Source organism: Megalobrama amblycephala, linkage group LG16, assembly GCF_018812025.1.
Source record: "Megalobrama amblycephala isolate DHTTF-2021 linkage group LG16, ASM1881202v1, whole genome shotgun sequence".
Classification (NCBI taxonomy): domain Eukaryota; kingdom Metazoa; phylum Chordata; class Actinopteri; order Cypriniformes; family Xenocyprididae; genus Megalobrama; species Megalobrama amblycephala.
In genome coordinates, this window is record NC_063059.1 from 34,546,089 (window position 1) to 34,568,026 (window position 21,938).

The 21,938-nt window shown below is 36.5% G+C and overlaps 2 protein-coding genes and 1 long non-coding RNA gene across 4 annotated transcripts; 1 reads left to right on the forward strand and 2 right to left on the reverse strand.

The window, feature by feature from the left end:
* The first annotated feature begins 118 nt into the window (after positions 1-118).
* On the forward strand, positions 119-19,566 carry si:ch211-105f12.2 (RIMS-binding protein 2-like). Of its 2 annotated transcripts, XM_048160936.1 has the most exons (6): positions 119-599; positions 3,546-3,763; positions 17,511-17,673; positions 17,785-17,888; positions 18,992-19,063; positions 19,256-19,566. In XM_048160936.1, the coding sequence occupies exons 1-6, from the start codon at positions 590-592 to the stop codon at positions 19,319-19,321; spliced, it is 633 nt and encodes a 210-aa protein (XP_048016893.1). In that variant the 5' UTR covers positions 119-589; the 3' UTR covers positions 19,322-19,566. The 2 variants fall into 2 exon arrangements, with proteins under 2 accessions (XP_048016893.1, XP_048016894.1); XM_048160937.1 differs by lacking the exons at positions 119-599; positions 3,546-3,763 and adding an exon at positions 16,673-17,379.
* On the reverse strand, positions 6,599-12,847 carry ywhag2 (3-monooxygenase/tryptophan 5-monooxygenase activation protein, gamma polypeptide 2). Its single transcript, XM_048160935.1, has 2 exons — positions 12,594-12,847; positions 6,599-8,657 (listed from the first exon to the last, which is right to left on the reverse strand). Exons 1-2 carry the CDS (start codon positions 12,678-12,680, stop codon positions 8,001-8,003), a joined length of 744 nt encoding a protein of 247 aa, XP_048016892.1. The 5' UTR covers positions 12,681-12,847; the 3' UTR covers positions 6,599-8,000.
* A 143-nt stretch (positions 19,567-19,709) lies between the features above and the next one.
* On the reverse strand, positions 19,710-20,921 carry LOC125248813. The gene is made up of 2 exons (XR_007180387.1): positions 20,553-20,921; positions 19,710-20,062 (listed from the first exon to the last, which is right to left on the reverse strand). It is a non-coding gene; the product is annotated as an uncharacterized LOC125248813 (long non-coding RNA).
* Positions 20,922-21,938: the final 1,017 nt, after the last annotated feature.

Consider the following 21,938-nt stretch of genomic DNA (forward strand, 5'->3'; position numbering starts at 1 on the left):
CTCAACGACATCAAAGCTGGAGAATCTCACGCAGCCAAAATGACAATTGTCTGTAATGGTGTTCAGCCTTACATTGTTCAAACCGGAGTTGGACACTGATGGAGAGACTCAGGAAGAAGTTACAACTTTTAGAATGCAACTGGACGTTTCTGAATGGTTAGTGGATAAATTTATGTTGCCATCATGTTAATCTTTTGTGCAAATCCAGCGTTGAATTAACCATCGTTTGTGAAACAGTCCGACGTAAAATGACGGCATGGCTCTGATACTCAACACCAGGGGCGTAAATCGCGGGGGGGACAGGGGGGACAGGGGGGTCAGGACCCCCCCTATCTGAGTGCTGTCCCCCCACAAAAATATATAATTAATAACCACGCTAAGTATTGTACATAAATTATATAAACTTCAAATAATTATGTAAGTAGTGAAGCAATACAAACGCAAACGGGCGTTTTAAGTTTAGAAACATTTTGAGTCACCCCTCCCTTGCCTCACAGTGGTTTAGTCCACCGCGCACGTCACACTCGCGTGTGTGGAGATTCTGTAGAAGTCCGGCGGCGCCGGCGGGAGAGAACAGTTCTACAGACAGATGAGTTCCAGTAAGTCGGCTCTCAAGGCTATTTTATTCAAAAACGTCGGATGAAGTGATTATTTTCTTTTTAATGCTGACGGTGCTGAGTAATTAGTCATAACAACAAAAAAGATAACTGATTATTTTATTTTCCCGTGAGTCCGCTATTTTAGCGATTATAATGTTACCTAGCTTGTTTACCATAGCTTGTTGGATATTATAAGATAAGTCACCCACACCAACAACAATTAACATTGTGATAAGAATATGTGAACTGTAATAAGGCTAATAGATTTACTGTTGTGTGTTCGGTTATGCTCAGTGTGTATTCACAAAGACTAAAAGGGACTTTGGTATTCATCGTATTTTGGTGACTTTGTTGTAAACAACTTCAAAAAAAAAAAATAAATATATATATATATATATATATATATATATATATATATATATATATATATATATATATATATATATATAAGATTTTGAAGAATATTTTGGCCAATTTAGTCAGTTTTTTCATTGAACCAAAGAGAAACAATGAGCATAATGGCAGTCTCCATGCTACACTAATAATAGTAGGTTTTCTTCTGTGTAACATTACATATATTCTTTATAAGTAAAATTTTGGCCGTGTTATTTGTGTCCCCTTCAAAAATTGCTCTTAAGAAATTTTATGTTTATTGTCCCCCCCTACTGTCAGATGAAATTTACGCCCCTGCTCAACACAACAACTCTTTCTCTTCTCTGATGCTGCGTTCACACCGAACGCGTCTGGGGCGTCTAATTTACATGTTAAGTCAATGTAAACGCGCGTCCTGCGGCGCGAATCGGCGGTTGACGCGCGAATTGAGCGGCGCGAATTGAGCGTTCACGCGCCTGAATGCGTCTGACGCGCGAATTGAGAGTTAGACGCCCGAGTTGAAAAATCTGAACTTTGGCGAAAATTCGCGGCGTGTTAACCAATCAGGGACTCTGCTTTGGTATTAGCGTGTTTATGACGTGATCAGTGGTGGAGACCAGAACAAAGATGGAGGACAAACTAATAGTTGCTGTGTGTGGCCACCCTGAGCTCTATGATACTTTTATCGAGACGGGAATAAAAAGGACCTTGCCTGGAAGAGGATAAGCGAAGAAATCGGGTAGTCTGGTTAGTTGTAAAACGCTTTGCATGATTTTAGCCGTTGATATAGCCCACCTGCTAGCTAGCAAAAGCCGGCCGGCATAACCGAGTTAAATTGCCGCTACTAGTTTCCAACTGACGAGATGATGTGTTTATTCAGAGGATCTGTGCAGAAAGAGATGGAAGCCCCTCCCATGACGCCAATTCGCATCTGAACACACTTTGTTTAGACGCGCGAATAGAGCGAATTTGACGCGCGTCTGAAGCGTCTGACTTTAAAATGTTCAAGCGTCCAACTAGACGCGTCTGGCGCGAATTTGACACCCCAGACGCGTTCGGTGTGAACCCAGCATAAAGCAGCCCAACATGGTCTCACCCCCTTTGTTGCATGGGGGCAGGGTTTATGTAAATTTTAGAGTTAGGGATGTCACTAACCCGGGAAGAAGCTTGTTGTACCAGCTGTTTGTTGTAGTCCTTAAACAGCGAATTCTTTATGTGTCATTACCTGAATGTGTTTTCACTGTTATACAGAAGGGGGCACTATTACACAACTTCTGAAAGAGTACAGAATCTCCGGATCAAAACACGTGCAAAAAAGGAGCAGAAACAATCGCTAGAAGCATTGCTTATGCACATTGTATTTTTTGAAAAAGATGCATTTTTCTCAGCTTTTTGTTTAAAATGTTGCTTTTTTTTAATGAAATTACGCATATTCAAGTGTTGTTAAAAATGTGCATGAAGATTTTGTTCCCTTTCTTTCTTTAAAGCAGTGGCTCTGTTCTTTTGATATATTGCATATTCAGATATTCATACAACAAAATATTATGGGGGCCATGGAAAATTTGTGAAAATTCAGAAAACCGCAGTGTCATAAGGCTGGTACAGCATTAATTCCAGGTTATTGTTGAATTTTCGTTAGCAGCCCTAGATGTTATAAATAATCTTTTCAGGCAGAAAGTTTGTAAAAAAAACGTGGATGGAGAGGTCAAAACCATCAGTAAGTGCTCTTTATAGTCTTGTTACATAATGAAAGAACAGTGGAAGTGTTGTGGCCCCTATTCCCTCTAGACTATTCAGAGACACTTCACTTTATTTCAATGCTTCGATGTAAAGGCTGTTACAAAAAAACTGAATGTAAGCGTAAACCTAAAATTCCCCTTTTTATTTGAATTAATTTCTTATTTGCTCAGCAAAAACATGATAGCTGTAAAACTGTTACTGTAATCTCATATCTGATCATATTTGCTGCATTAGTAAAAAATTAAGATCATTATCTCATCTGAAGTGTGAAATATTCAAACGCTAATTGTGGCCTACAGTGAAATGAAGTCACAATTCATTTACCAGCGGATTTTATTGTAGTACGTATCTCGGCATGTTCTGTTATTGATTTGGAACTAATTTCTACAATAGGCAGATGGGATCTTAGACTGAGGCACATCACAAATCCTTGGCATTTGGATTTATGCAGATGGTACAATGTTTTAATGAATGTTCTTGTCTTTTCTTTCTCCATATTAAGCTTTATATATGAACGCCCTTGAGGGGCAGAAACAGATGTATTACATCCTATTCCAATTGTCCAATCAATTAAGCATCAATAGAATAGAAATAAATATTGCTTTAAATATATTTTGAGGTGACAAATCGAAAAAGCTTATCTGAACAATTTAACCAGGGCAAACATGTTCAAATATTACACGTTTTTTTATCTTGCATCTGATCATAATGCAGCAGAAAATGGTGGCTTGCTCCTTTTGTCTACATGACAGAGTCCCGATGTGAACGAGGGGAGACAGGTTTCCCTTGAATTTTAATGGTGTCTCTGATGTTCTGATGTTTATCTCTTTGCAGGTTGTTCTAGATGTCTGAACAGTGCCAATGGGAAAGGGGATGTTTTTTCTCCAGCCCTAGCAACATGCACTGGATTGGTGGATATGACAGCTCACGCTGCCTGCAATTGGCTGTTATTGTGGAGCATTTTGAGCAGAGAAATTCATCTCTTGCTCTACTGGGTGTGGGTTGCTGTAGGAGGCTGCAGCAGAATGTTGAAAGAGCTAGCAATTCAGCGTGTAAGTTTGTTTTACCTCTGCAATATGAAAAAGAAATAGATTTAAACTCAACGGAAATGGAATGAATGAAATGAAAGTGTCATTTCAGGTGCAATTTATGTGGCAGTCACACATCAGAAGACATCCGAGTTTAGCATCAGTGAGATAATTATTCACATAATTAGTCATGCTGATAATGAATTCAGATGGAAATGTCTAAAGGCATGCATGATGCAGGTTTGTCATGTGACCTTCAAAGGAAGAAAGTCAGCCATATCTTTGCAGTGTCTACTCTCATCGAACATCAAATCATTTTTAATGCATGCATACTCTAACCAAAGCCAATAATACAGTCCTTATCAAGACACATTCGTACTGTATGTCAAGCACATTATTAGTTTGGAGAGGTGAGCTCTGCAATGCAGTGCTGAACACTAATCATGGATAGTAGGTGCAATGCAGAGAAAAACTATTTGGTCTGGATTCACCACAGTGTTTGAACCTGTTGGAATCTTGTGCTTTAAAGGCATAGTTCACCCAAAAATGAAAATTATCCCATGATTTACTCACCCTCAAGCTATCCTAGGTGTATATGACTTTCTTCTGTCAGATGAACACAATCTGAGATATATTGAAAAAAAAAATGCTGGCTCTTCCAAGCTTTATAATGGAAGTGAATGGGGGGCGAGATTTTGAAGCCCCAAAAAATGCACCCATCCATCATACTCTTCCAAGCTTTGTAATGAAAGTGAATGGGGGGCGAGATTTTGAAGGCCAAAAAATGCATCCATCCATCATACTCTTCCAAGCTTTATAATGGAAGTGAATGGGGGGCGTGATTTTGAAGGCCAAAAAATGCATCCATCCATCCATCCATCCATCCATCCATCATACTCTTCCAAGCTTTATAATGGAAGAGAATGGGGAGCGAGATTTTGAAGGCCAAAAAATGCATCCATCCATCATACTCTTCCAAGCTTTATAATGAATGTGAATGGGGGGTGAGATTTTGAAGCCCAAAAAATGCATCCATCCATCCATCATACTCTTCCAAGCTTTATAATGAAAGTGAATGGGGGGCGAGATTTTGAAGGCCAAAAAATGCATCCATCCATCCATCCATCCATCCATCCATCCATCATACTCTTCCAAGCTTTATAATGGAAGAGAATGGGGGACGAGATTTTGAAGGCCAAAAAATGCATCCATCCATCATACTCTTCCAAGCTTTATAATGAATGTGAATGGGGGGCGAGATTTTGAAGCCCAAAAAATGCATCCATCCATCCATCCATCCATCCATCCATCATACTCTTCCAAGCTTTATAATGGAAGAGAATGGGGAGCGAGATTTTGAAGGCCAAAAAATGCATCCATCCATCATACTCTTCCAAGCTTTATAATGAATGTGAATGGGGGGTGAGATTTTGAAGCCCAAAAAATGCATCCATCCATCCATCCATCATACTCTTCCAAGCTTTATAATGAAAGTGAATGGGGGGCGAGATTTTGAAGGCCAAAAAATGCATCCATCCATCCATCCATCCATCCATCCATCCATCATACTCTTCCAAGCTTTATAATGGAAGAGAATGGGGGGGTGAGATTTTGAAGGCCAAAAAATGCATCCATCCATCATACTCTTCCAAGCTTTATAATGAATGTGAATGGGGGGCGAGATTTTGAAGCCCAAAAAATGCATCCATCCATCCATCCATCCATCCATCCATCATACTCTTCCAAGCTTTATAATGGAAGAGAATGGGGAGCGAGATTTTGAAGGCCAAAAAATGCATCCATCCATCATACTCTTCCAAGCTTTATAATGAATGTGAATGGGGGGTGAGATTTTGAAGCCCAAAAAATGCATCCATCCATCCATCCATCATACTCTTCCAAGCTTTATAATGAAAGTGAATGGGGGGCGAGATTTTGAAGGCCAAAAAATGCATCCATCCATCCATCCATCCATCCATCCATCCATCATACTCTTCCAAGCTTTATAATGGAAGAGAATGGGGGACGAGATTTTGAAGGCCAAAAAATGCATCCATCCATCATACTCTTCCAAGCTTTATAATGAATGTGAATGGGGGGCGAGATTTTGAAGCCCAAAAAATGCATCCATCCATCCATCCATCCATCCATCCATCCATCCATCCATCCATCATACTCTTCCAAGCTTTATAATGGAAGAGAATGGGGAGCGAGATTTTGAAGGCCAAAAAATGCATCCATCCATCATACTCTTCCAAGCTTTATAATGAATGTGAATGGGGGGTGAGATTTTGAAGCCCAAAAAATGCATCCATCCATCCATCCATCCATCATACTCTTCCAAGCTTTATAATGAAAGTGAATGGGGGGCGAGATTTTGAAGCCCAAAAATACATCCATCCATCATACTCTTCCAAGCTTTATAATGAAAGTGAATGGGGGGCCGTGTGGATTACTTTTATGATGGATGGATGCATTTTGTAAGGGTTTCAAAATCTCGCTACCACACATAAGGCTAAGAAGAGCCAGGATATTTTTAAATACATCTCTGACTGTGTTCGTCTGAAACAAGATAGTCATATACACTTATGATGGCTTGAGGGTGAGTAAATCATGGGATAATTTTTGGGTGAACTATCCCTTTAAATCATTTACTATGCTGCTTAACTTTAGATTGGTTGCGATGAATGCAAATACAGTAGGCAAAAAAATGACAGGACTTGGATTTGAGCACACATCGCAAATAGAAAGTTGACTTTGGTGTAATTCAGTATTTTGAGTAATTGTTTGGTTTGAGTAAATAATAGAGGAACAATACACACAACCAGCATTGACATGATGCATCTATGACTACTTGAATTCTTTTTTTTCTGTCTTTTTATTGTTATAATTATTTTGGCTCTTGTGCAACTGCTACATAGTTATTCACATTCAAGATATTGTCACTCAGGATACAGCTAAAAGTAAAAAAAAAAAAATATTGAAAGGAAAAAAGGCAAATAAATGAATTTTAAAAAATACTGCCAAAGACAATTTATGGTCCATGTTCTGAATCGGTCACGGAAAACACTGATTCGGTAACGTCACTTGTTTAAACCACACGTTCAATGTGCATAATATGACAAGAAGAGCACTCATATATTGTTCAGAGAGCAAAACATTGCTTAACAATGTCATGGTTACAATTTACCAAGAAAAACACCGGTACATTTAAGTGATCAGTAGTGTTTTTCAAAAATCAGCCTAGCTAAAGAAAAAACATTCCATGTCACAACGGCAACGCCCATAACAGATCGATTTATTGTTAACAATCACAATTTTGGAATAGCAAATCAAAACGAAAACTGATAAATTATAAATAAACAATAAGAAGCCAGTTTACTCTTCAATTATAGGAATACATAACATCCAAGATATAAGTTAATAAAGTCAAGCTATTGTATAAATACATCACCAGCATGCACAATATTGAATCATTGATAGTATCGTTGTAATTATCTTACACTGACAAAACAGTATACTTGGCAAGTGCAAAAATAAATTAAACACAGAAGTAAACCACAAACTTTGAAGCTGCAATATTTGTCCTATTTTTTTTATTTATTTATTTTTTTATCTTTTCTTTTTTTCCATCCAGATCAGTCTCTGTCCTTCAAAAAGTGAATGGTTCCAGTAGTATCAGACTGATTATTATGATTATATGACAATGACTGAAATCTGTTTTGGTGCATTCAAAGAACACAATTTCATTCACTGCACTTCCATCTAATAGCGAACTGAATTGCTTTCCAGTTCAATTAATCGAGCGCAAACAAGATGATTCGAACAGATCAACTCGTGACTAATACTGGAACCATTTAATACTATTTCTATCCTTCGAACACCACCTAACCCTCTTTTGAAATGCATTTCTACTACCCAAAACATAAATAAGCAGCATCCCTTTGAAATACATCAGTCCATATGCCAGTGTGAGGCTGCCATTCCCAACCAACAACCACCGCTTCCGGCTGATTGACTGACATTTCAGTGGTTTTGGCAAATGTCAAAGAGAACCAAGAAGAGGGAGGCCCATTCAACTATATATATTTCTGTATATATTCAAACTAGGACTTCAGCCCCCCCTTTACGACCCTTGATATTTTTTTCTTTAAACTCGTGGAAAAATAAAGAACTGCTGCTGCAGAGGAAACCATGGCAAAAGCTGCTGCCAAAGTCCACCAGCCATTTTTATGTAACTAGATAGAGAGGTTTTCTACTTTTAATTGTTGCCTTCCCCACCCTCATCGTCTTGCTGGTCACTCGTCCACAGTGTTAAGTTGTCTCGGAGGAGCTGCATGATGAGGGTTGAGTCTTTGTAGGAGTCCTCATTGAGGGTGTCGAGCTCGGCGATGGCGTCGTCGAAGGCCGTCTTGGCCAGATGACAGGCCTGCTCCGGAGCGTTCTGGATCTCGTAGTAGAAGACCGAGTAGTTGAGGGCCAATCCCAGCCGGATGGGGTGAGTGGGCTGCATGTGCTCTTTGCTGATCTCGTGAGCCTCGTTGTAGGCCTTCTCGGAGGATTCCACCACGGTGGAGCGCTTCTCGCCTGTGGCCACCTCGGCTAAGTAACGGTAATAGTCTCCCTTCATCTTCAGGTAGAAGACCTTGCTCTCGTGCTGGGTGTCGCTGCAGTTCTTGATCAGGAAGTTATCCAACAGGTTGAGCACGTCCTGGCACACGGCCTCGAGCTCCTTCTCAATCTTCTCGCGGTAGGCCCTCACCATCTCGATCTTCTTCTCGTTGCCATCCGCGGAGGTCTTCTGCTCGATGCTGGAGATGACCCTCCAGGACGAGCGGCGAGCGCCTACCACGTTCTTGTAGGCGACCGACAACAGGTTCCTCTCTTCGTTGGACAAGGCCTCGTTCAGCTCGGTTACCTACGAAGGAGGCAAATAGAACGCCGTTTGAGGAAAGAGACGTACAACATCCAACAAGGTAATTACAGATACGCTTTTGAGCAAATTTACATGAACCCTTAAACGCATACCTCGGGTCTTTAGTGACCCGGGACGTCCTCCTCATTCATTTTTAAAGTTAGACATCAATCTCAGTTCTTAGTATTCCTCAATCAATTCATCATAAACAGTATAACAAGAAAAAAATAAAATAAAATGATAAAAGAATGCCTGTTTTCCCATTCAATAGTGTGAGTATATTTTTTTCTGCACAACAATAATTGAATAAGTGCAAATCACCTTTATTCCACAAGGTGGCAATGTCTGATACACAATGATGAAGTGACGTTTCACTCACAGTTGCCGCAGGCAGAAAACAAAAGAATAGGAAGTATCATCAGCAAAACTCGAAACGGCTCAGCGATTTACTGTTCAAAAATCAAATATTAGTGTCACTTTCACTCACTCTGGTGAAGAAGCTGTCAGCGATCAAAATATTGATTTTGAAGATGTTGAAAATGATAGTTTTGAGAATTAGTTTGAGATTGCGAATATGAGCCAGATGCTGAATTTACTGGGAATTGAGCTCTGAAAGTGATGGTGAAAGTGAAGGAAAGTGATGATGGTATAAAACATCTGCTCAAACTGAACCCTTCCAAGCTCCAAAAGGTAACAAAATATGCTTTATTTTATTCTTCTGTAATTGTAACTCTAATATCAGGAGAGTTTTATATTATTGTAACAGGCAGAGATCTGTGTCGCTAAAGACCCAAATATGTAATAATGATTGGTGAAAGATTCATGCATTAAAGGGTTAAGTTTACAATGAAATCAAAATAGACAATTCTTGTTTTTTATGGAGCATTGCAGTGTTAATTATAAATGATATATCCATGCACATCATAATTTTTTTAATTCATGTGTCCTCATAATCTTTAATCAAAATAACTCCCCCTCCCTCTTGCAGAGACATCTTTTCTCTTCCAATGATGTGTTTAATGGCACAAGGGCGGGACAACCTTTCACTCAAATGAGATCGACCAATAGAATCTAATCAGTTTTCCATTGACAAAACCAAGTCCTGCCCTACATTTCTTCTCATTCAAGAAGCCGTTTCACTCCTATATGCGTCGGAAAATGTAAGAAAAGACGATCGCAACTTTGACATAAAAATAAATGTACAATGCTTCATTTTTCAGTTGCATAATGATAATATCCACACAGAGCTTCATCAGCTGAATGCATTGTGCTGCCATGAGCTCAAGCTATATGCCAAGTGCAGTTTCCATGGCAATAGTCTCATTTTGTACAGTAGTCCAACTCTATCTAGTGAGATGACGGAGCGCTAGCGCTACACAATGCACTAGAGGTGAAATCACTTCAGCTGAGAGTGGGGGCAGGGTGAGGATAGGGGGCAGGGGCGGGAGGCGAAATGTACCCACATACCCCTCAGGGCAGCTGCAGTGTAAGTTAACACGATCTCTGTGTGGCAGTTCATGTGTTACGGTGGCCTTCTCTCTGACCTTTTCTCTTGCCAAACTGAGACAAACATATTACGTATGTTAAACGAGTCTGATTGAGTATTTTTCATTAATTTCAACTACAGACCTCCTTTTAGGTCCCAATGTCAGAACCTCTTTGTGGTGCACTTACATAATATATGTTTGTAATGTGTTTTGTGTAATGATGAAGGAACTGTATGCATGTACCCATGAGCAATTAAACACTTTGTGCCTCAGATCAAGGTTTCTGATTTTAGATTTCAGCTAAAATTATTCCCTCGGAGTATAAAAAGAATTGAATTCAAAGACAGCTTCAATAAAGATCAGAGCAGAAAACAGGAACACTGGTAGGACAGGAAGACGAGACTCATAGCGAAACACAGGCAGGAGGATATGAAAGGGTTTTATTTAAAAAGGAAACAACAAACTTATAGCTATTTATGTCTGGGTACACAAGTTCTGCGCAACACAGATTTGGCATTCCTCTCGGAGACGGATAGTAACGGATAGTTGTGGTGGGTGACGGGGTAACCTTGTTATCTTGGTAGCCGTGTTGCAATCGGATGCAAATATTTACACATAAGGAAGTCGTTCACAAATTTTAAGTAAAAAGCCGGATGATCTTACTCCGATGTGAAGTTTTAAGCTCGGCCTATTGCTGCACATCTCTTTGGCTGAATGCATCAAGATAATGGAGGCCTGTGGGCACTTTCCCATCAGCTCTGTGGCTAAATGGGCTTTTATCCATGGGGCCGAAGTAACTTTAGAGTTTTAAATCTCCTCCACAGATCCATGAAGCTAAAATTGTACAAAACAATCCTTCAAAGGATGAGAACCTTGCTTTTAACAATCATTTGGGATTTAGATCACGGTAATATGGCGGTAAAAAATAGAGATCTTTGCTACTTTTCGATCAGTGCACTTATTGAACATTTTGGTAGACTATTTTATGTAAAACACTGCTATTGAGTACTAACACGTCTAGTAGATTTTGCACTGTAATGTCTATTTTCTGTTTGGAAATCTTTCTTTTGAGGACATAAAGTAAAGAGATGCATCTATATGTCATTTGTAATTAAGTCTGAAACGTATTGCCATGGGTAAGAAACATTCAATCACTCAAGAAATAAAAGAGATGCTAGATGACACCCCTCCAGAAAAAAAGCGTGATGTCAACACTTGACAAAGCAGAAACGGAGGGGTGCTCCTTAATCTCCATAAGCCTATGTAAGACTAGAGTCTCCTAAATGCGCTCACTCGGATGGGAATATAGTCAGGATGCTGACGTGAAGAAGCGTTAGAGCTTAAGATGCAGATGTTTGCTTCACCCTCCACCCACCCCCCTCGAGAAGCCCTAAGGCCTTTAATGATTTCATTACAGTGTGCTAACCCCTCAAACACTGTTAAAATATTGAACAGAAATAACATTTACTATGAATAAGCACTATAGACGAGATATATGTTTCCTTTAGTACTATATAAATCTGTGGGTTTAAAGCAAGAAGGAATCATGGACCTTACTGAATTACTGCAATATGACAAGGATGGAAGATTCTGGAAGGAATGCTGCTGCCTCTAACGTTGGTTTAGAGGAAATATCTTAACAACTGCCATGTGTAGAAAATGAATATTGGAAGACATAACTAAATTATTAGGATGTGTGAGAAAAAAACAAAGGCAGCTGGAATTTATATATGCTTGCTGATGATGGAAAATGAACATCTGATGTATTAATGACAATGCACTATGCTTGTGAACAGGAATGACAAAACGCCTATTTCTAGTGTAAATTCAAATACTAGCCTATACACTGCGTTTATGACTATGAATATACAGTATGTTACGCAAAGCAACGATTTAAAAAAGAATAAAGTGCAATATATTGATTTTTTTCCATTAACGCTGAAAGCGATGTTGAAACATATCTTTATACATTTGTCATGTGTCGTCTCATTCATTTGAGTGTGGGCTCGGGTAAGACAGGAGGCACCGCCCAAGATCCAGACAGTCTACACCCGATCCACTGCACTCTCAATAATAAAGCATTGATTTATCATAGATCAACACCCCAAAATTATTATACGACAGCATATGAAAGACTTTCGTTAGGCTACATGCGATATTTAACTGTCACTTCACCCATGTGATCATTCAACATTACCCCTTTTTGTCCAAATGCATCGAATTTATAGTAGGTTATACATAATAAGACAATTATTTCACCAAATTAGATAGATAGATAGATAGATAGATAGATAGATAGATAGATAGATAGATAGATAGATAGATAGATAGATAGATAGATAGATAGATAGATAGATAGATAGATAGACAGACTGATTGGTTTAGCGATTGTTGGTCAAACTAAACTATCAAAAGAATAAAACCCCAAGGGTATATTAAAAGAATGACTTACCGATTTCATGGCTGCTGCCATATCATCATATCTCTCTGCCTGTTCAGCCAGCCTGGCTTTTTGAACCAGCTGCTCGCGGTCAACCATTTTGGATGGTTATGGTTTGGACGATATTATTTGTTTTTTGGGGAGGAAACAGTAATATTGTATGAGCTATGCGGTGTAATTCAATGAACGAGAGCTTCTCTGCAGCTGTTCCTTGCTGTCTGCGCTCGTGCCGACGGGCCACCCTCGCCCCTCCTCACGCGCTGGAGGGCTACGTCAGGGTTCTATAAACGTGGGTGCTATGGCAAGCTGTTTGGACATTTATTTATTTTTTTTAAATTTTGGAAAGATTTGTCTAGATTTATTGAACTCCACTTTTTCTTTGTGTTTAGAAAATGTTATATTTGGTTTTACTAATATCTACGGAAGAGGATTAGGGCCAAGCAATAATAAAAAAGTAAAACCATCTCGAGATTAAAGTTGTTAAATTTAGAGAAAAAAGTCGAAATAAAATGTTGAGAATAAACTTGTTAAATTACGAGAAAAAACTCGTTAAATTTCAAGAAAAAAGTCGAGATAAAATGTTGAGAATAAGCTCGTTAAATTACGAGAAAAAACTCATTAAATTTTGAGAAATAAGTCGAGATAAAATGTTGAGAATAAACTCGTTAAATTACGAGAAAAAAACTTGTTAAATTTCGAGAAAAAGGTTGAGATAAAATGTTGAGAATAAACTCGTTAAATTAGGAGAAAAAACTCGTTAAATTTCGAGAAAAAAGTCGAGATAAAATGTTGAGAAAAAAGTTGTTAGATTATGAGAACAAATTTTTTTCTCGAAATTTAACAACTTTAATCTCGAGATGGTTTTATTTTTTTATTATTGCTTGGCCCAAATCCTCTTCCGTAAATATCCCCCCAAATAAAAGAAAAGAATACTATATTATAAATGTAATTTTAATTTTTGCTAAATTTCACATACATAAATGTAAGTACAGTAAAACTTTTCCTGATAATTTACTCACCCCCATGTCATCCAAGAAGTTCATGTCTTTCTTTCGTCAGTCGAAAATAAATTAAAGTTTTTGATGAAAACATTCCAGGATTATTCTCCTTATAGTGGATTTCAATGGCCTCCAAACGGTTGAAGGTCAAAATTACAGTTTCAGTGCAGCTTCAAATGGCTTTAAACGATACCAGACGAGGAATAAGGGTCTTATCTAGTGAAACGATCTGTCATTTTCAAATATAAAATACAACCGTTTATGCTTTTTAAACACAAAATATTGCCTTGAACGTACTTCCCGTTTCCGCATTCTTCAAAATGCTTACGCTGAATGTTCTACGCCTTCCCTATTCTACTTACGAAAAAAAAAAAACGAAAGTGTCGCCGCGTTTGTTCCGTAGAACTGTCGTTTTCTGCCACCAGGTAGGCTCCGCCCACAAAAACGTCATCGCTGGTTTATAGGCCTATTTATTGAGTTCTCTGATTATTTGCTACATACTAGTACTTGTACAATAATGACAAGTAACTATTTTAAATATTTATATTTATGTTTTTATATCTATGTTGTTGTGATTAAAATTAATATAGAATTTAATTTTTTTTTAGAGTGAGAGAGAGAGAGAGATGGTGCCCCACTGACAATTTGTGCTCTACACAAATTCTGCATTTAGGGAGCAGCGGTACTGCTCAGATGTCATTATTCACTTCTGATTAGTTTGTATTTCAGTTGTTTCTGGCACCTATTCCAGCAGTAACAAATTTATCTAGTACTAATTTGATAGACACTATTAACTATTGGACACTAATGTGAATTCCAGTTGTTACTAGTCACATTTTAAATCTTACTAGAAGATAGCAATACGAACTAGTAACAACTATGAAGTAAAAATTTTGATTAGTCATTGCATATGACACGTAAAGCAACTACAGAAATGTTACATATAAAACATCAGCAGAAATGCTACTAGTAACAGTTGATATATATACTAGTGTATATAAATAGGTATTTGTCTAATAAATAAGTACTAGTAAAACAATCAGTAGATGCTACTAACTACTAATGTAAAATAGAAAATCTTTATTTTTAAAGAATAAATGTTAAAATGGCTTGCCATACAGGTGCCTCACTCATGATGTAATAGTCCTTATATGGGAATCAAGAGGCCACATATCAGCAGTGATGATGATGGCATATTAGAGGTCTTCTAAGAACAAATGCAATATGGGAGAATGAGTCACCCCCTATTACCATTTCTAGCACCCCTCCTGTATGGAGTGGAGGATTTTGGGGATGACACAATTATGATAAAATTTGGGATATGTGTCTCATGTTTTGTCTATGCCCAGAAAGGTTATAGATATATTAGACCGATGGAACAGACAAACAACTTGGTTCTTCATATGGGTCATTTTACAAAATGGGTGTAATTTTTATCCCTTAAATAGGGGAGACTGGGTCTATTTGTAACCTGGGGAATTTGGCACAAAGTTTAACTCATCTTTAGCATTCTCTTTATGAAGTCATTTTTTAATCATTGTTCTCTATAAGTAGGTAATTGAAAAGTATCACAGATAAAGCTGGCCAAAATATGGAACAACCATACATAGTCACTTAAATAAGTGCCAGAATATGATAATTACAAATGGAAAATTCCAGAATAGAATAGAACAGAATAGAATATGGGAGTGTCATGATCATGGTAATTACAAATATGAAATTGTAGAATGGAATAGATTAGAATATGGAAGTGTCAGTGAAATGGCAATTACAAATAGGACATTTCAGAATAGAATAGAATAGAATTTGGAAGTGTCATAAATGGCTACAACAGACAATTATAGAATAGAATAGAATAGAATAGAATAGAATAGAATAGAATAGAATATGTATGTGTCAGAAATAAGGTAATTACAAACAGGAAATTCCAGAATAGAATAGAATAGAATAGAATAGAATATGGAAATGTCAGGAATATGATAATTACAAATAGGAAATTCCAGAATAGAATAGAATAGAATAGAATAGAATATGGAATTGACATGAATATGGTAATTACATATATGAAATTCCAGAATAGAATAGAATAGAATAGAATAGAATAGAACAGAACAGAATAGAATAGAATATTGAAGTGTCAGTGATATGGTAATTACAAATAGGAAATTCCAGAATAGAATAGAATAGAATAGAATAGAATAGAATAGAATATGTAAGTGTTAGGAATAAGGTAATTACAAGCAGGAAATTCCAGAATAGAATAGAATAGAATAGAACAGAATAAGGTAATAAAAACAGGAAATTCCAGAATAGAATAATAGAATAGAATAGAATAGAATAGAATAGAATATGTGTCAGGAATGAGGTAATTACACATAGAAAATTCCAGAATAGAATAGAGTAGAATATGGAAGTGACATGAATATGGTAATTACATATATGAAATTCCAGAATAGAATAGAATAGAATAGAATAGAATAGAATAGAATAGAATGGAATATTGAAGTGTCAGTGATATGGTAATTACAAATAGGAAATTCCAGAATAGAATAATAGAATAGAATAGAATATGTGTCAGGAATGAGGTAATTACACATAGAAAATTCCAGAATAGAATAGAATAGAATAGAATAGAATATGGAAGTGACATGAATATGGTAATTACATATATGAAATTCCAGAATAGAATAAAATAGAATAGAATAGAATATAGAAGTGATATGGATATGGTAATTACATATATGACATTCCAGAACAGAATAGTTTATAATAGAATAGAATATGTAAGTGTTAGGAATAAGGTAATTACAACCAGGAAATTCCAGAATAGAATAGAATAGAATAGAATAGAATAGAATATGTTAATAAAAACAGGAAATTCAAGAATAGAATAGAATAGAATAGAATAGAATAGAATAGGGTAATAAAACAGGAAATTCCAGAATAGAATAGAATAGAAAAGAATAGAACAGGTGCTGTTTTACCTTACCAGTCAACAGTAGAACTGTGAATCAAGTTTTTTTTCTATAACCATATAGCATCTGGTTTATAGAATATCTCCACAATATTTTTTGGTTCCCCTTAGGTAGGTCCATGCAAACCATTTTTTTTTTTTGTTCACAAAGGATTGTCCTGAAAAGGTGAAAAGGACATGCTGGGTTACTTCCTTGGCGATAATGCGGTTAACAGCTAGCTCTACTTGGCACAGTGCAGAACGGATGGCTCAGCTAATCGGCATGGCTGTGAGCAGCAGGACTGGGCCAAATCCAATGCCAGAGTCTTATTCCTTTTCCTCAGTGCTTCAAGTCTGTCCTTTCTCACTGTAATATGAATTTTGTTCATTCACTAAAGAATTCTGTAGACTATCTTTAAAAAAAAAACGAAAAGGACTTTGACGTTTCAGGTTTGCAGTTGGGGACGTTTCAAGTAAAACTGATCCATTTCCTCCAAGAGGATTAGTCTCAGGCAGATTATCTTGTTTACCTCTCTTAACACTAAAGCTATAGGGAGCATATGGGTGTTTGATAACCACCTGTCTGCCTACTGAGGGGACTTCAGACGGACAGTCACAGGCATAGAGGAAGAAGACTGGAATGATTGGGCTGGATGTCTATCTATATCCAGATGGTCTTAGGGTTGCTACACCAGAAGATATAGAGAGGTGGGAATCAGAGAGGGAAATGTATGAGCCGGATGTGCGCCTCTTTGTGGCTTTGTTCTCATACAACCCTGCGGTGATGTCACCAAACCCTGAAACAATGGAGGAGGAACTGCCTTTTGATCAAGGACAGATCATTAAAGTAAAAATGTTTTTTTTTTTTTTTTAATCTTTATTCACAATCAGTCACAAATGCATCACCTTCCGATCATTTCTGCTTAACTCATGTTGTGATGGGAAGCCTCAGAGTCAGTGGGATATGTTCTCTTGTAGGTATATGGAGATAAAGATGCTGACGGCTTCTATAGTGGGGAGACTGGTGGTCGCTTTGGTTTTGTGCCAAGCAACATGGTATCTGAGATTCCCGTGGAAGACGGAGAGCTTAAACTTCGTCTGTTCCAGCAGGGGTATTTACCAGAGGAGACGCCTTCTATAGGCAAGTATTCTTTATTTTTATTTGGTAAAACTATCGACATAATTATTAAAAGTATTAAACTAATATGGATTTATTGATTGATTCATGGATACTTTGTACTATTAATATTAGCACCCAGTGAAACTTCTAGTGTGCCGGATGGAGCGAAGGTCCACAGGATGGTGGCCATATTTGATTATGACCCTTGGGAAAGTTCTCCAAACGTGGATATTGAGGTGATTGCATTTTCTTTTTGTTTGATTCCCTGACATCCATTAATTATTGTAAAAAATAGTAACTTATATATATATCCATGTGCTCTGAATATTAATTGTACATACAGTATTTGTGTGTGTGGTCCCGGTAAACCCGTTATGAGGACAAAATGTCCCCACAAAGATGGCAATATCTGAAATCCTTTGCCTTGTGGGGCCATTTTTTTGGTCCCCTATGTGGAAGACAGCTTATAAATCATACAGAATAATGTTTTTTGAAAATGTAAAAATGCAGAACGTTTTCTGTAATGAGTAGGTTTAGTGGTAGGGTTATGGTTAGAGGTAGAATATACGGTTTGTTCAATATAAAAATCATTATGTCTATGGAAAGTCCCCATGTCCCCAACATGTGTGTGTGTGTGGTCCTGGTAAACCCTACATTATGAGGACAAAATGTCCCCACAAAGATGGCAATATCTGAAATCCTTGTCCTTATGGGGCCATTTTTTGGTCAACATGAGAAAAACAACTTATAAATCATACAGAATAATGTTTTTTGAAAATATAAAAATGCAGAAAGTTTTCTGTGATGGGTAGGTTTAGGGTTAGGAGATAGAAAATACAGTTTGTACAGTATAACAATCATTATGTCTATGGAAAGTCCCCATGTCCCCAACGTGTGTGTGTGTGTGTGTGTGTATGTGTGTGTGTGATTTATTTAAAAAATAATAATAATAAAATATAAAATATTTAATTGTTAAAATATTTTGATAATAAAATAATGTAATTGTTAAAATATTTTGATATTTATTTTATTTTATATATATATATATATATATATATATATATATATATATATATATATATATATATATATATATATATATATTAAAATATTTAAACTATTATCTAATAATATTCCATTATTATTGCTATTTTTTAATATGAAAATATTATATCAATATAACAAGTCTGGAATATTATTTATTTATTTATCAAATAATAATCAGGACAACATCCTAGCTATTTATTTGTCCTTTTTTTTAATAAAATACCACATGAATGAATCTTAAATTATCAAATATAATTTTAAATCGGTGTATTTTGGTTGTTTTCTTCTTTAGGATGAGCTTCCCTTTCGTGCAGGAGACATTATATATGTTTTTGGGGAAATGGACAGTGATGGATTTTATTATGTGAGTATTATGACTCCAACTATATGTATTATTTTTTATTTGTAAAATTATTTAAAATATATATATATATATATATATATATATATATATATATATATATATATATATATATATATATATATATATATTTTTTTTTTTTTTTTTTTTTTTTTAAAGATCATGAGTTAAAGAATGAATGTTTTATTGATCCAGGGGGATCTACATGGTTATCGAGGTCTTGTGCCATCGAACTTCTTGCAACCGCTGCCTTGGGATTGAATGAAAAGAGCAATCATAAATCAGGAACAGAAGAGTGACCTCAGATTGATTCTAACCCACTTTACTGAATTCAGCTCCAGTATTGTTTTTTGTTTTTCTGTTCCCATATAAAGTGTCTTTTTTCCTGTAATGTACAGTAAATGGCTGTATTGTATGCACCCCCTTAACGCATTCAACCTTCCCTCAGCATATAGCTCAAATAATTTCTGAATAATACAAAGCAGCTAGTGTATTATAGCCTTAAATTACTGATAATGGTAATTTAATAATTATCGTTTTTTACTTTATAAGTAAGCGTATCTTCTTTTCACTACTGATGTCTTTATATGATTTAAGCTATTTTTGTAATATCGTTCATCCGTGTTATCTGAAGAACTTCACACATAAATACGCAGTTTCTCTTCATTTTATTTCTTAGTTTCCCATTTCACAGTTGTCTATACAAGTTATTGTGCATACACTTTCACTTTTGCCGCGTCACAATCAGTCATGAAACACAATCTTTATTAACATTTCACAAATGGGACATTCATATTCAGCATCTCTGCAGCTCCATCGCAGCCAACAGTACACTCATCCATAAAGTAGGAAACACTACACTGTGTAGAGACCTTTAGTAGTGCTGTCTACTTTATGAGTGACTGCACTGTACCTCTGAAGTTCCCGCCTCTTCTCAATCGTTACATGCTTCCTCTTATCCCCATGTGCTCCAAATGTTCATTTTACAGCTATTTGTTCAATCTGTAAGAAATTAAATCATGTCAAATCATGTTTAAATACGGTTGGATGTTCAGCTGCATCAACTTCATTTGTTCATAGTGAATCACTGTAAACCATAAAGGAGTTTAAAACAATGACTATATAGGTAAAAATGCAATATTACATGTGTAATGAACTAATCTACAACAGTATATTGTATAATACCTCCAGTTTTGCTGCTTTCTATAACAAAAATATACATGTATTTAATGTGAAATGAATTCAGTGTGAACCTTTGAAACTGACTATTACATTTTGGTATTGCTATTCAAAAGTACTAGTACAAATAAATGCGTAAAAATAAAAATGAGTGTGCATTTTTTGATTTTTTCATTATTTTTTAATTGTAGCAAATTCATCTAATTCTATTCACAATCACGTCAAGCAGTTTATAATCTTGTATCATTTAACCCAAGTTTAAATAGTAATATTCATCCAATATTTTAGATTAAACCGAAGAGCAGTGACTTACCAGTTCTCTGCCAACTGGATCCCGGAAACAACAGAGAAAAGAGAAAGAAGTTGTCGCCTTTTAACACTTTTTAGGCCACATGGTGCAAACCACAGGAAGAGGCCCTGCAGTCGCATGTCTTAAAGATGCACAAATTCGCACGCCTATTGGACTACAGCAAGTTTCGTTCGAAGACAGACTCAAATCAATTCCTTTTAAGGGCATTTTAACCGATAAAAGTCAGATCAGAAATGAGAGAATAAAGCCTGGTCTTTAGCATACATAAAAATCACACAAAGAAATAAAGAGGAAGTGTAAGCAAACATGTGATCAGATTGCATCAGGCTTCCACATAGTCTGAATTTGTCTCTTTAAACTAAGATACAATATTCCATCATGCTTAAATAACAGCTGTGTATGGGAAAGTATCATCAATGGAAGATGTACACATGTTTTGTGTGAGTTATTATAAATAACTTCACAATGGCTTAAATATATGAAGCATAATCTTGCTTGCAGCTCTTTCCTGAGGGGGAGGGGTGGTTGCTATGTTGTGCAAAACCACAATGTTTCATCAGCATATTACATATACTTTGAGACAAATATGAGGGTGTGTTGATGTGTCATATAAATGTCATTTGAGTGTAATTTAGCATCATTGCTTGCTAATTTTACATCGCTTTACGGTAAGATGCTGATAAAATGAAACAGTTATGGCCTTTTGAAATATTGTGCATGTGCACATATGTAATCGAACAGATATGAGACTATCAAGTCATATGTAAATCAAAATGTAATGTCAGACACTCTTTCTTCAGTGTCATTTTCCTCAGATGCTCGGACTTAAACACTGTTGTCCCAAACACCCCTGAGTATATACTTTGATAAACAGGAGGCCGCTCTCCCATTTCCCTGAACACGATGTACACGAGATGGACTTGGTTGTCTAGACAACCCAAACCTCAAACTCTCGTTTGACATGCACAGAAGGAAGTGGGGGATGTGCAGACACTTCTCTATGATGTACAATGATAATGGACCTAGTGTTGTAAAAAAGAAATATACAGACATCCCATGAAATTTAACTGGGCGATTCTTCGAATTTTGGATCTGGGGACTTTTAGAAAGTAAACCCTCTGAAAACATACTTTTCACATTTTCACTAGTTTATTTAATTTGTTTAAAGGGTTAGTTCACCCAAAAATGAAAATTCTGTCATGAATTACTCACCCTCATGTTGTTCCACACCCGTAAAATCTTCATTCATTTTCAAAACACAAATGAAGATCTTTTTAATGTAATCTGAGAGCTTTCTGCCCCTCCAAAAAACAGCAAGTGACACTTTAACGCTTCAAAAAGTTCATAAAGAGTAAAACTAATCTATGTGAATTGAGCGGTTTAGTCCAC